This window comes from Phymastichus coffea, unplaced genomic scaffold, assembly GCF_024137745.1.
Source record: "Phymastichus coffea isolate CEN01 unplaced genomic scaffold, Cenicafe_Pcof_1.1 PCOF00177, whole genome shotgun sequence".
Lineage (NCBI taxonomy): Eukaryota > Metazoa > Arthropoda > Insecta > Hymenoptera > Eulophidae > Phymastichus > Phymastichus coffea.
The window spans coordinates 192,928-208,754 of record NW_026706988.1 but is presented as its reverse complement, the minus strand read 5'-3'; the positions used below and the strand labels follow the sequence as shown (position 1 = coordinate 208,754).

The 15,827-nt window shown below is 39.4% G+C and overlaps 1 protein-coding gene across 8 annotated transcripts in view; it reads right to left on the bottom strand.

Moving 5' to 3' along the window:
* Nucleotides 1-1,450: 1,450 nt before the first annotated feature.
* The window catches only part of LOC131673432 (ATP-dependent DNA helicase RecQ-like), an 81,812-nt gene continuing 67,435 nt past the window's right edge, over nucleotides 1,451-15,827 (bottom strand). For 5 of the 8 annotated variants that reach the window (XM_058951429.1, XM_058951428.1, XM_058951432.1 and 2 more), the window contains 2 exons: nucleotides 10,405-10,459; nucleotides 8,451-10,337 (listed from right to left, as the gene is read on the bottom strand). In XM_058951429.1, the coding sequence (XP_058807412.1) occupies nucleotides 8,793-10,217 (1,425 nt within the window). In that variant the 5' untranslated portion in view covers nucleotides 10,218-10,337; nucleotides 10,405-10,459 and the 3' untranslated portion in view covers nucleotides 8,451-8,792. Of the gene's footprint in view, nucleotides 2,157-2,403; nucleotides 2,693-2,779; nucleotides 3,298-3,366; nucleotides 3,534-8,450; nucleotides 10,338-10,404; nucleotides 10,460-10,768; nucleotides 10,887-15,827 lie in introns of those variants that run through there. The other 3 variants (XM_058951433.1, XM_058951434.1, XR_009302711.1) reach the window with 3 other exon arrangements.

Sequence of the window (15,827 nt, the reverse complement as noted above, 5' to 3'; positions counted from 1 at the left end):
TTAACTTTATACAGCTTAAAAACGTCAACGATTAAGAATAGCAAAAAAAAAAACTTTACCCATAATGCATGAAACACATGAAGTTTCAATTCTTTCAATGTCCATTATAAATTAACTGTCAATTATATTTATGCCTGTTTTATTTATAAGAAGATGACATATGTTCTTGTGAAGGACATATGTTTCATTTTTCATATCATAAAATAATATGATTTCTTTTACAGTAGGTACTCAAAGATTGTTGATATTTTGGATATTACATGACCTTAATATTTTCGTAGTTTAATTCACTTAGTAGCAATTTACGTCTTGAATTTTTAATGTTAATTCTATTGGTATATGCTGGAATATTGTGTTTTTTTTTCAATAAACATTACGTCGCCAGATCAATTTAGTTAATGATCTATCGTCGAACAATTTTCGAAATATAATACCTATAAAGGAAAGAAACTTGAATTTTAATACAATTTAGTTTAAAATTAAAATAAATAAATAAAAAAAGTGGGACAAAATACACGTGAAAAAAACAATTTTAATACTTACCCATTCAATAAACCTATCAACTATGAATATAGACAAGTCAACTTTATGCATTGCAATGGGTTTGTAATATAGGTGCGAGTCAAGTTGTAATAAATACATTTCTGGTAATTCTAAATTTTTACATTTCACTATTGATTATTTTACGGTAACTTTTTTCCAAAATACAATAGATGCTCAACTTATCGTATATATTTTAATTTATTCTAAGATGATATATCGATTGTTGACGTAAAATTTATAAATTAGTAAGAAAACAAAACAGTTACATCGATTCAGCATTCGGTTGACGTTTTCTAGTTGAAGTCTAGAATATTTATAATCGGAGTTTTGATATGCAATAAAAATTATAAAACCAAATTTACAATTACCGATAAACCAATGAAGCTATTGACACTTAATTCATAAAATTCATAAATTTTAATATAACTTTGTACTTCTCTCTATCTGTAACTTTCATCATTACACATCAATTGTGAAAGCTGTACTAGAATTTGGAATCTAGCTTACGCGCTCTATTGATTGTCCTTTCCTCGTTTGTTTGTGTAAAAGATAAATAAACTCATCGGTCATTTTATCCACGTATTAAGGTACATGAACGTGCGCAATAATCGAAATGAATGTATAGTATTTACAAATATTAAAATTGCTTATCTATCTATTACTGTAATTTTTTAATGAATTAGAACATTAATGAATGAGTTGAGAATGTAAAACTTATTTTGTTAGAATAATGAAAAGAATTATAAGAGTTTACGAAAACATAATTATGAAATAGACTTGATTATTAATAGTGAAAGGTTTATTAAATTATTGAACGGGTATTTAAAAAATATAATTATTATTTCAAGTGAACACTATAATGTAAATTGATTAAGTTTAGATTTAGTTAAATTTTGGTATGAAAATTCTGTGCTGTTCTTAAATGAAATTAAAAAAATGAATATTCTAAACGATCAAGTTTATTTTACACTTTAGTGTTAAGTTTTAAAATGAAGACTGGATGAATACATTTAGAAATAATTTGTTCATCATAGAAATCTATACGATGTAAATGTACATCTAGTTGATTCTATCAGTGAATAAAAATGTATATTTAAATTAAAGTTTATTCGATATCGTTTTTTATCTTTGGTAACGACTTATTGAAAAAAATAATAAAATAGCTCACGTTATACCAATCAATAAATCAATAATAAAAACTTTACAAATCAAGAACATCAGTTTTCCATCAAACTATTAAAATATACACTTGTTAATATTTTGAAGTACATATACACGTGAATCTGTAATCTTAACTTTAATAAAATGATAGACGTCCTTATATTGCACTTCCAGAAGTTCATTGCGCACGTGAGCCTTCGTGGCCAAGTCAATCAGAAAATTTGCAGTAATAGTTCTGCACATCAAAATCCTTAATCTCGTGAGACTTCGTGAGTTTCTTATCAAGGACCAAAAAGTCTTTCCTTTCAATAAAGGACAGCGTTGGATCGTCACAAATTTTAATGATGACATGTACTCTACACTTTTAATTTTTAAAGAGGAAATAAATAATGATTCCAGACTTAACGACATAATGAAAATTTCTAATCCACGATCACTTAACTGTTCACAATCTGAAAGCATGATAAAGAATGAGCTACGTAAGAGAAAAAGGTATTCATTAACAAAACAACTAAAATACTAAAATAACTATTCAAATAACAATATCTATACGATAAAATTTAAAATTAGATAATGGAATTCAAAGTCAGTTTAAATGATATTTGAGATTGTTTTCTAGGTAGATCATGATGTATCATTAAATTATATTCACTTTCACACTAATGAATCTGAATATGAAACGAAGAACAATATATTTACCTGAAAATGATACATCTGTCAATTTTTTGCAATACCATGCAATGGTAATCAAAGTATTATTATTACAGAGTAAACCTCCGTCTAATTTTAATACTTTAAGGTTGGATAAACTTTCAAAGTTCAAGACATCTAAGAATTTCTTAACGCGTCTTACGGCGGCATACGTCAAATCTAATTTTTCGATTGTAGAATTCAATGGAATACCGTTTAATATTATATTTACTCTTTCGATGAAATGCAAATTTCCAGCGAGCGTCAAAGTTTTCAATTTCTTAAGTTTTTGCAGAGCCTAAATGTAATGTTGAAATGAAAATATAAATAACTTATACGTACAAAAATATAAATAACTTAGATGAGATTCTAAAACAGTACTTACTGCGGCAATATTTTCATGGGTTATGCTTCTGCATGATTTTACGCTTAAATTTTCAAGAGACTCTGGAAGGCTCAAAAAACAAGTTCCCGTTAAATGATCATTACGTTCAACGGAGAAGGAAGTAAGATTCCGGTTACTTTGGAAATATCCAGATAGCTGTAACTCGCAATTTTTATAGCAAAATGTGATAGCAAGAGATTTGAGATTGGTGAAATTGAATATAAGAAAACTTGCGATATCGCTGTCGATAAACATGAACTCTATGGATCGAAGATACGGACAAAATTTTTTCAGAAGCTTCAAGCATTCCAATCTACAGATGTCCGAAGTTAATATGGAAGCATTAAGATGTACAGATTTCAAATCACATCCACACAATGAAAATATCTGGTTTAGGATGTGAATTTTGACGTCGGGAGATTTCTCTTCAGGGTTTTTACCAAATAAATAATCATTAATTTCAAGGTGATGCATGCCATAGCACCGCGATTTACTAATTTTTTGCCAGGATTTGCAAACTGGAAAAGAATCATTATATTTTTAAGAAAAGCTTAGTTTACATGTAAATAAAAGACAACACAAATTACCTCTTTGAATTTTTATTCTTTCCACGATAGATAGATAAGGCAAAACTATTTTTAAGCAATCGTTTAATAATGAATCAGGATTACTTTGGTCCCAACTTGTATTATTATGTGAATCTATCTTTTGTTTTTTTGAATATTCTATTGGTAGCATCATTACGGGCTTATCGCTAGAAGAGAAATAAAATTCGAGTTGACCACGATTTTCATGACTGTAATTTTTGTATTATTTTAAATTAAAAACTCATAACATTGTCTAATATCTAGACAATATAAACAAAACGTTTCTTTTATAAATGACTAATGAGTGGTAACACTATACAAGTGTCTGCAATATTTTCAAAAATTAGACAATAAAACTCACATTACTATTATATATATAAAAAAATTTGCAGTGATAATGTCGAATAATACTCGACAAACGTTTTGGTGAAAAATACCGAATCGTAATGAAAATCGAGCATTAATTTTTCTTGACCATGACAGTCTCTATATACAAGACGTCAATCTCAAGTCTGACTATTGGCTGCAATACAGGGCGAAACGAATTTGTGGGTAATATCCGGCTGGCAAGCTGAGCACGACGCGGCCACAAGACGCCCGATTCGCTTTTTGCATTTCCTCGTCGTGATGGGATTCGATTTGAAAATTGCGGGAATCATTTGCCGAGGGAAATGAGTTCCTGCGTGCGCGCGAGTCCATCTCGCAAGAACTCAAAATACAAAATTAATTTACCCTTCGCATTCCTTTTTTCCTTTTCTTTTTACTCGCTTAATGTCGGCATGTTGATTAACGAAACGTGACTCCAGTAGCAAATCAATAGGCCTGTTTCCCAACCCTTTGGCCTGCACGCCGTCGCAATACAAAGCGAGAGGGCCATATAACCTTTGAACATTTGATCCGGACAAATTTCGTTGCAGCGAGGCGCAGTAATCGAATCACGCGCGGCCCGCAAATCGGCCATAATGGCTACGTTCTGTCGTCTGCGTGGCAGGTAATGAAACGCGATGCGGATAAATGAATTTCCTTGCTGATTTAATCGACGTGACGCGGCTCCCTAATTATTTCGCGTCATTCGCGTTTTGCGATTCTGTCGCTCGCGCAAAGTCCCAACGCGATTTGCCCGTCACTCGACGTCCGAAAAGAAAAGCTGCCCCGCGCGACGAACGGCAGCAACGATTTTTCGCGAAAATTAGGCGAAGCTTCAATGCACGTACATATCGCCGACTGGGAATTGCGGCAGGAAATTAATAAAGCATCCTAAAGCGAGAGAGAGAGAAAGAGAGAGACAGAGCGGATCAAGTAGGCATAAAGCGAGACGGACAAAGAAAGGGAACGGATGAAAGCGACGACCCCTTCTCTCTCTCTCTCGCACGAAGCTTGTCACTCGAGCTGGAATCGAAACGGCCGTAATTGCTAATTAGTCGGCGTGCGCGTGTTGCGAGTGGGAGAGCGGATTGCGATGTATCAGCGACGCGCGTGCACCCTCCTTTATTAAATACCTTCGAAATTAAAATTATAATTGCATTCATTACCCCGCTCTCGATCTCGCTCCGGCGGCAGAAGCAGCCACCCTTTCGCTGCGTGCCGCTGACGGATATTTACGCGCGCGCGCCAGCCCGCCGCCCGTTTAGCTTCATTGCCTATCTGCGCTCCGCAGCTTTTTAGCCGCGGCTTTAAGTTACGAAACGGACGACTAATGGCTCGTGCGCGGCATTCATCCTCTCCGTTTGTCCCTCGAATGAGCCGGCGAACGAAGCGAGTCTGCTTTTTCCGACTGCCGTTGCGCTCATTCATGCGAAACAATTCGAAATCTCGGCTGAGATTAAAATTTTAATACCTGAATAGTGAATAGAAAAACGGACTTTAACGGATATTTATAGAAACGCTTACGAGTGGAAAGTGACGTCGCTGGAAAAGGACGTCAAGTCGATCGCGCATCGGTGACATTCCTGACACGGCCATCCAGTTTCAAACATTCGTATTTTTTCATAACCAACAACCAACTAACGAGTCTCGTCGTAACGTCATGGTCAGTATTACAATTATCCGAAGCGTGGAAAGCCAAGCGTAGAACGATCGCAGCATCTCGGTGAGAGCGAGAGAGAGAGAGAGCTGTATAATCGCGCGAAGCCTGCAGTATAAAGCAACTGGGCAGTAGCAGCGGTATATACATTATAATTAGTAAGTGGCCGCGTGCGCGCGTCAGTTGAGCGAAGCGCGCGCACACACGCGCGAATGCGCGCGCGCGCGCACGGTTCGCTCGCTCGCTGGCGCGCATTTGGCCCATGTCAGCCGCTGTGCTGCTGACGGCTCGCTAATTGCTCGCGCGAGAGCCTATAACCCCTTATCTCTCTCTCTCTCTCTCTCTCCCTCGGCTGAACTGCCCTTCAAATCCAAAATCCCGGACCCTTCATAAACGGCGATATGCCTATGCTCCATTTCCACTTTGATCTGTTTTCCATGATTGAATTACTCGATATGTGCGCGTACTCGCCGCTCTCGACTCATCGATTTTTCTTTTTCGAAAAGCCGCGCGATATAGGATTTCGCTGGAGGTTCATTTGGATTATCGTTATTAAAGATTCTTGCTGAATTCTTTGCGCACTCACTAATAACAAACTCGGGTGAATATCAGCTGACATCAAACGAATGATAGCTAGGCTCACACTTATCTATAGATGAATTTGTTTGTCTGAAAAGGGGTGAGCTCGCTGATAACGAGCAAAATAATTGATCGGGAGTTTTTCGCCGTGAAAGATATAGGTAGCGAGCAATTGCGCTCATCGAATGCTTGAATCGGTTGGATCTGAGTTGCACGGCATTCGATCAGGAAGCGATGGCAGCCGAAGTCGGAACACTACAGCTAGGCGAGTGGTTAGCCACTTTCGAAGCTCGAAGAATCGATTTGGTCGCCGTGTTTTACCACTTTGATATCCGACAATAGCACGGCCGAGTGCCGAATACGGTTGTATACCAATGGCAGCTATCGCAGGTGCAAGCGGTACTTGTCGATATACTTGCACAGTTCAGAGTGTGATTTCGAGAAATCAGCAACCGACAGCCGAATTCGGAGCATTCAGAAATTCACCAGGCGAGACTTGCTCATCGACAGCAACAGTTACTTTCACTTTTACATCAGTCAAGAGGGTGAAGTCACGATAAAGTGTTGTTTAAAAATCTTGGAAACCCAATTTGCTACCGCGATCCTTAACACGATTACGTAAATTGGGCACTTACTTCATAAATCCTAGGAAGAATACGACTCGGAAGATCCTAACTCGCTACTTGTACGTGTTAGTTCGTTAGTTCCAACGTAAAACTAATTGCTAGCGGCAAGTGCTTTCATGCACATAGAGCTCTTTTAGCCGCGCGAAGCTTGGTGTTCGGGTTGCAGTTCGACCAGGATAAATCGGATAAACGAGGACAGAGTTATCGTCGTTACAGCTGATCTCGATCGCAAAATAATCAATTTAGACGAGTCGGCTCCCGAAATGTTCGGGCACGTGAATAAATACGCGGTGAACGAGTAGAAAGATTTGTGCAAGGACGCGATGATCAAGCGCTCGAGTATTTTCAATGCCAGCGATTATTTGGTATAGTCAGGTAAACACGAGGCTTCGAGATTGCAAACGTATACCTGATGGGATTCTTCCGTGACAATGCCAAGGAAATCAAACAGACACCAGGGTTTCAAAATATGGTTAGTCCGAATGCTGTTGACATTACTGATCTATTCGCTTTGTCGGCCACGAATTGAAGTGGTGATATGACGTGAGAAGGAAGTGAAGCCAAATCAGCAAGTTTTACGGCAAGTTTTTCAAATAAATGCAAATTGTGAAATTTTTGCATAAAAGATGTAGTTGAAATATCGAAAGTTTATTTTATTAATTGAAAAAAAAAGCTTTTTATGTGTATAATTTTGATAGAATATCATGTAATCTTAAAGTGTGATTTTTGCATAAATATATTATAAAGGATTTTCGAAGATGCGAATTGTTTATCCATGTATTATTAATTATTATTTAAAAAAGTCTTTGGTAACTATCGATAATTTCAATTGTATTTTACAATAAATATATTTAATTTTTCAAAACGAAATATATACATTAAAATCAGTTATTCTTATTTGTCATTTTGTTGATTAGATGAACGTCAAATCACTTGAATACGTCGAACTTTAGGAAAAGTCAAACAAAATGAGGAAAAAAAGTTTACAAAGAACGAATAATCCAATGAACTGCACTAAATCTCTGGCAAAACGAAATCGAATAATTAGAGAGTAACTGAACAAGTGGCCGCACCACATGAAAAAGTGCTCGAGCAGAGAGAGAGAGAGAGAGGGAGAGAGAGAAAGAGAGACAGAGGATAAAAAAAGGGGCCAAGTCAAAAGGATGAAGAGCGGTAGCGCAGAGTAGAGACGTGGAATCATCGATCTCGATACGTTGGACACAATGCAGCAGCAGCAGCACAGAGGGGCGCTTTCTCTCTCGCACAGTCGCGAATTAATTGAGCATATAATCGATGCCAGTACATGTGCATGTGTGCGTGGGCGAGAACGGCTAACGATCACTCGCCCTGTATCGTTAACCAACACACACGTGCGCGCGTGCGCACACACACACGCAGAGCGGTAGAGTTGAGCGAACACGCCAATTTCCATGACGTATCGTCGATTGCAGACTCTGCGCGCGTATGTAGCGACCGATTAAAGAAGCGCAGATGAATTCGTGTGCCGGGACCAGCGGGTTAAATCAATTTCGATTTTAGTTGCGCGTCACTCGCGTGTGAACGGATGATTTGATTTTTCAGACATGACTTTTCTCTCTTCTTTTTCAATTCTATTTCAAATCCATGTCATTGGGTACGATGACAAAGACTTTTCGAAAAAGAGTTTATTTTCGATTCAAACTACAATTATACAGTATAAAATTATATACATTCATTACACACTCATTTACAAAATAAATTTGATTTTTTGGAATCTGACTTTTTCATAGTGCTATTGATTTGAAATGAGAAGGATTTGATGGAGAAGATTTATTGAGATCAATAAAATGAATTTATTTAAAAATACATGATTTTAATCAGATTAATAATTGTACAGCATTAATGTACACAACATTTGTCAATAATTAGAAAAATTAGATATATATATATAGTTACGATCCTTAATATTACGTAGTATCGTACGGAAAATTGTATTTCTCCATTATCGTATTACAAGTTTTATCCAAATAATTTTATAATACGCTGGCACAACATGCAAATACAATAGACATAAAAAGATATGTGGCAACATATTCAATATTTATTTAATACCGAAGTAAGTCAGTTGTTGAATTATATTATATAACTACAAATTATTTATGAATAAATCGTTAGTCTAATCTATCTTTGAGAGTGAATCGAATTTGCGAAATGTCAAATCAATCTTCGATTTGACTCAAACACTCCATATCACATTTATTCAAATAGCCCATTATATTATTTGCAACATCATAGCAGAAATATTTGTGCATAATCTTCAAAAGCATGAGCATTGCCTTATTTTCGAGTTTTAACGAACGAGAAGCTATGCCGACTCGTTCTTCCAATTTCTTGTAATACAACGGACAATGCGACCCCAATTTATACTCATTATAAAACTGCCTCAACTTGGGAAGAAAGTCCTCATCCCGTAGGTATACTTTTAACATCTTTTCACTTGTAGTTAGCAAATCGAGTAGCTTTTGTGATTCGAAAACCGGTATCTTGAGCATTTTCTGGCAAACATTGTGATATTTACCGAATTCAGGAAACTTCTTATAAAACTCCTCGACCGTCGAGTTCATCAGCGATTCTATGACACGCTTACCAAGTGACTGCAGCATGGATACATGAGCAATCAATAATTTTGTCCGAAACGTGTTTGCATTGTGATAGGCGTGTTCGAGTATTGTCTTGTCCATGCTTCTAAATGAGTTTAGAGGGTAAGCATTGCGCAGAATAAGCAGTTCAGCCCAGGTATCCAGTTCCCGCTGAGCTTTTGAATCTACGATCTCCGCCTTGTTTTTATAAACGATGTACAAAAGAGTTTCGCCGGATATGCGATGTTGAGCGTTGACATCAGCGCCGCGTTCTAGCAGTAGCTGCATAATAATTTCACTTCCGGCCGAAAATCTACAACACGGTGAAGAATTGGGTTTCTGACAGTAAAACAGTGCGTTTTGGCCGCGTTCGTCGACTGCGTTGACATCCGCGCCTCTATCTAACAGCATACTGACCATGGCAAAGTTTTTTATTAGAGCCGCGATCATCAGTGCTGTTTTACCAGTAAAAGTTGGAGAATCCACGTCGATTCCGTACTCCAACAAAAAATCTATTACAGCGTGGTTGTTCAAATGCACGGCGTGATACGGCTGGCAACCAGCAAGGAATAATCTCCGAGCGAAATCCTCCTCGGAAGCAGCTTCTTTCCGTACTACCGGAAAAAAGTGATGAAGCATCGTGTCGGATAATCTATTGATGGAAAATAGTAGCTGCAGTGAACTTTTCCCCTCCGGGTTTTCTATGTGCATGTTGGCGCCGACTGCCAGCAAATTCTTCACAACCCAAGTCGCGTTTCTTTCCAAAGCTATCATGAGTGGCGTTTTGCCTTCCCGATTCAGGGCATTCACGTCGCTTCCTAGTCTGATCAAATTCTCGATGAACCAAAGATTACCGTTGTAGGCTGCATGGTGCAGCAGCGTCCCATAATTGTCGCTCACCTTGCAAAGCTCTCTTTTTAGCAATGATTTTGCCAAGTAGTTCAGCCCTTTTCTCATATATCTTAACTGTTGTTTATCGAAAGTAAACGGCTTTCTACCGTCCATTGCTACAAATTTCTATATCAAGTTTTCAATACTACGCTAATTCTCTTGGACGATCGACCAGCTCAGATTAGCGTGGTAGTCAGAGCTTTCACAAACCTTCCACGCAAATACGACTCCGGCCTACAATAAAAAATTCATGTTCATGAAGTGGGTCAGAATTTCATAAGATAAGTTTTTTGATACGAGCCTGAATTTCATCGGCGAAGCTAGACGAATTGATAACAATTGCACAGTCTGCGAACCTGGAACATTTGAATGATTGAGTAAAAGCGGAATTTCAGTTGCACTAGAATGGGAGCCAAGTTACACCTTGGCGGATAAGTACAGAAATATGTATAGAAGACTAGGCTTTGTCCTACAACTGCAACAAATAAACAGCAAAGTGTATTTGGAAACTACTGAAAACATTTTTCATCATGCAAAGCTTTCTATGGACTAGAAGGATAATATACTATTATAAATATACATAACTTTTTAAACTGTGGCTAACATTCAATGATAAAATTAGGACAGACGATGATTTCACATGAAAACAGCAAATGAAAAGTTACGTGATGAACATCGATGACCGCACCCGGCGACGCGATGGGCGAGCAAACAAAAACCAAGTACAAATCAGCGGAACATGCTCAATTGGCGCCTGCCAATTGTATAGGTAGAGACGGAATACTAAAAAAACAAAACAAATAGCCCGCTGATTACCGAGCACTGGCGCGGCGGGGGAGAGCTCGTAAAGCCATCGATCCGGCAAATAATCGGGCGCCCGAAAAACTTCATTTTCGCCGCATATTCGAAAGCATGCGCGCAAAAGCGTTTCGCTCTGACTCGATAAGCAGAGCGAGCCGGAGAGAGAGAGAGAGAGAGCGAGGCGAAACGTATTGGTCCGCGCGATAACGGATAACAAATGCTCGCGGTGCGATCGGCCGCGCGAATTTATATCTGATTGCCTCTTCTGCCACCAATCAACTTCTATCGCTGCGCCCCAAACCGACTCGTTTATCCCTGGCGGATGCAGCCTCGGCTCTCTTTCTCCCCGCGATGAGCAATTGCCAACTGCAGTGCGCGGCCATAGTCAAATAACGCTCCATACTGATTACCCTAATGCCGGATAAATTGTTCGATGCCGCTGCCGATTGTTCCCTCTGCTCAGAGGCGATGTCGAATGGCATCGGTTCATCGTTCTGATCAGCATCCGCTCTAATTGATGGTTTGTTTAATTTTGCGCCGCGAGCGACGTAATTTAATTGTAAATCATTCCAACGGCTTTCATTCCAATTAAAACAATTGACTGTCGGATGGACAACATTTTTCTGTCGACACGCTACGGCCGTCATTATTTCGCGGAACGCGCAGAGACGCTCGGAACTTGACGAGCAGGCAGAGCAGGGAAGCGAGAAATCAAGCTGCACTTTAAAAAATCATTAGCGCCGCACTCGGGGCAAAATTGATCCTCTCGCTCTGATTTATTACTAAGGGGGATTAATAAAGCGGCCGGCTGTATCGCTTGGTTACGGACGAGTAGTAGTGGGCCAACCTGTACTTTGCAATCGCGCGTGGGTGGGCGGCCGTGAGCGTGTGCGTGTGTGCGTGCGGCTGCGAAATCGAATCAGCGCGAGAGCAAACCGCTTTGATTTACATCGAGCCTCTTTTAGAGCCGGACGAGCGATAAGCGACTCTTGTGTGCACAATGCGCGCGCCGATGATGAATTTGTCGTTTTAATGGCGCTTCTGTATGTGCGATCATACCGTTTTTGGTTTACTAATAATATCCAATGCGCGCCTGAGTTATCGGATTTCGATGATGGATTATTTGCGATTCGGGTGTTTTACTGTTGTTGACGATGTTTCGTCGTTGTAAAACGCCACTTGGGGACTTCTTCTTTTACATCTAATTAAGGAAGATTTTCATTCCGAAAAATACAACTTTAAATTGCGTAAACAATAAACATTTGTATTCGCAACCTTGTTATTTCAAGATAAAAAACGAACGAAGATCTCAATGGACTTTGTAGTAATATAATTAATTTATGGTGCAATTCATTTAAATAATGTTAGCAATTGTTATGATTTTCCGTGAGTTGGTGAAAAATGAATACACCGAAGCGCAGTGCAGAAATAATTGCTGCAGCAATCGAAAGAAAAAGCGCTCGTGCAGCAGATTGCGTAAATAAAAATATAGGATTCTTGCATTACAAAAACGTCAGATAAGTCAAGTCAATCACAAATCAAAACCGACTCCCGCGCACCCACAGCTTCAAAATAAACAAATGATAAGCTCTCTACTAACATCATAGCAAAAACGCCAGACGCGGAAAGAGATGTGAAATACTCGTCAAGTAAACTGACATGCCAGCGAGTCTCCCTGCGTGCAAAAGAACAAGTGAGACGTGCAAATAAACAAAAGAAAAAAAAGCAGCGCTAGCTCTCTTCTTCCGTTGAATTAAAAATGGCCGGGACTCGAGCGAAAGAGTAGATAAGGCTAAATGGCCGCGAGTGAGGGAGAGAGAGACGGAGAGATCGGCTGCCCACGTGGTAAAATGAATTTTTTTTCTTCCCCGCTTCTTATCGCGAACGCGCTCCTGTCCTTGTTTTCAATGGAAACAATGGGATAATCGCGAGCGAATCTCGCCTTGCTTATTGGCGAATTCAATGAAATCGCTAATTGTCGGAGGAATTGCCGGGCCGAGACGACGGCTGCGAATTACACCGGTAGACAGGCACAATTTGGACTCGTAAACGTAATTAATAGGCGGCGCATTAATTCTGGGATTTTTTTTTTTGTTTCGGTCTCCTCCCGGCAGCCGAGAACGGCTCGCGCGAGCACATGTTGCCGCGACATTGCGCGCAATTGAGAACTGAATAATTACGAAAGTTCTGCACTCTAGCCGACGCAGCCAGCCTACGGCGAGTGCAATGGGCTGCCTACCTATCAACCCTTCATTTGATATTGTTTTGCCCGACTTTCGCGCTCGACAATTTTTCCCGCTATCATCGGTCGATTTTTTTCACCGAGGCTGATAGCTCTTGTTATGAAATTTCAAGTGTTCAACCGACTGTTGGCTCGAAGCCACGTCTATATCTCAGCGTCAACCAAAATATCATATAATTCAACCACCTCTTTTTACATCTTCGATAACGTGACTTTTAGGAATGTTAGAAATTTAAACGATCGCAAAGAGAAACTTTATTTTATAATTGACCTTTATTGCAATCAAACATTTTACGTATAGATTACAACTCACAAGACATAACATATAGATAACAAACATAAGCTCCCTTGTTACATAAAATAATACGTATAAGCAGTCACATAATACTACATACGCGATTAAACATTGAAGGCCTGTGCCCTATTCGTTAAGACAACCCCTCATTTTTTAAAAAGCTTTAAAATCACTCGGACCTTCCCATTAGCTCTCACGCGCGACCAGGCAAAGCTACAAAGAAAAAAAGAGGAAGGTACGAGAGGAGTCATGAGGATGAAAATAAAGAGAGAGAGAGGCGATGGTCGTAACATTAGCAAAGTTGGAGTATCGGCGTTAAACGAGGCTTGTCCCTCGTGCCGCTGCTGCTGCTCGGAGTGGCATCCTAAGCCGGCTTGACTAATTGGCAGCGTTATAATCATGGCTGCGCGACACGGTTAGGTTGGTATTACCCGCGAGTTATAGCCACCGGCAGCAAACCCCCTTCGCGCGCGCGCGCACACACACTCACGCGCGGGCACGAGCGTCCGTTTTAACGACCGCGCCGTTTACGCAAATTTTCCCATTATACCACCACCGGACGCCATTTCACCTCTCTCTCTCTCTCTCTCTCTCTCTCTCTCTCTCTCTCTCTCTCTCTCTCTCTTTCTCTCTCTCTCTCACTCTCTCTCTCTTTCTCTCTCTCTCCCTCTCTCTCAATGTTTGTCGTCTTTTGGCTTCACATCTACGTGTGCGAGAAAGAGCGAGAAGGACTACGAAATGGCGCGACGACCGGAGATTGCGCGAAAAACGCGCTGATGACTTCTTCGGCCACCCTTCCTTCTGTGAATGGGATGTCGGGCTGGTTTATAGACGCTTTCATTGGGAATGTTTACAGACAGACAGTCGGCAAACGCGACGAGACGCCAACTGCAAATTTATTTAATTCAACTGGTGAAAGTATTACAAGTCGTTGGCCAAACCTGAAGCTAGTTGACAAAGCAACCAAGTAAGGTTGACCAAGAAGATTTGTTTCGAATAACGACGAATCTGAAGAAAATGACACATGTGTTAAATTTCCAGCTAAATAACGAACAGATAATTCCAATCATCGGCCGTAAGTTTTCAATGGTAGGCAAAGTGGATTAGGTCTCGTGAACTACGAAATGCATTACTATACGTTTAACTTAATTAACTTTCTCATTCTACCTTGTGCACTTGGTTAATTTTGAAATAGGATATTGTTTTCTAGCACTAATATCATGGAAATAGAATGATATTCACGGGGCTTAAATATTTTGAATTTTAATACACGAAAATTAATCGCTTTTGTGGTCCGTTGATGAACCAACGATACGTGTATTTTATTAATGAATTATTGCTAATCATTATGTTTATTTTGAGAAAGTATGCATCCAATTAACTTGTAAATCAGAAAAATTTGTAACCTGATTGCACTTTGTTATGCATTTTTTTTTATTATTAATTAATATAATTAGCAAAACGGGATATTTAAGGAAAAGCTATATTTATATGAGTAATATAATTTATTATCGTGCTATATAAAAAAGATCCCTTTAAAAAATTCTAAAAATAAATTTTACGCTTGCAATTTCAAAAAGTCAAAAAATAGATTTTGTTTTCCTACCTGCGCTCCTACCCCGCATGAACTTGAAATTTATTAGTGCTACAATTGGGTCGATATTACATCCAGCGAATCTTTGAACGCGCCACTCAATTTACGAGCGATAAATGATTTAGTAAAATACAAGTTTCAGGAGACTAAAACCATTGCGAATCATTCTCCGTGACCGATCCGGCGATAAACTCGGAAAACGCTAAAAATTCGATAACCGATCCTCCGTGGGAACTGAATAATGAAAGTGAAGAAGCAGCAAGAAAGCCGTGATCGATAATCTCGCGCAGAGCGAACGTCAGCCGGACAGAGGTGGCACATCTCGAGGCGCGTCCCTCCTCTCCCTCGCCGCGCGTAAGACAGACGAATGCGTTCTGGTCAGTTGGAATGGGGAAGAGAAAAGCTTATGGCCCCGACGCGCGCGCGCGCGAGGCTCGCGAGATTTACAAGTTTAGTTACCACTGATCACACCCTCGGGACAAACCAACTACTCCTCTCTCTCTCTCTCTCTCTCTCTCTCTCTCTCTCCTCTCTCTCTCCCTCTTTGCGTATACACGTTTGTACCTTTTGGCAAACGTTTTGATGACTCGAAAAACGATGTTTGTTTTGCCTCTTAGTAAATTGGCACGAGAGAAACTTTTTGTTTACTTTTTCATTTGTTTGATGTAGGTGCAGTTTGGCGCGCTGCAATCAAAATGAAACAAACATCAGAGATGATTTTTCTCAATTACGTCGAGAGAAAATCCAAATCGTTATTTTCACTCGTACTCCAGTCGAAACAAATCATATTTA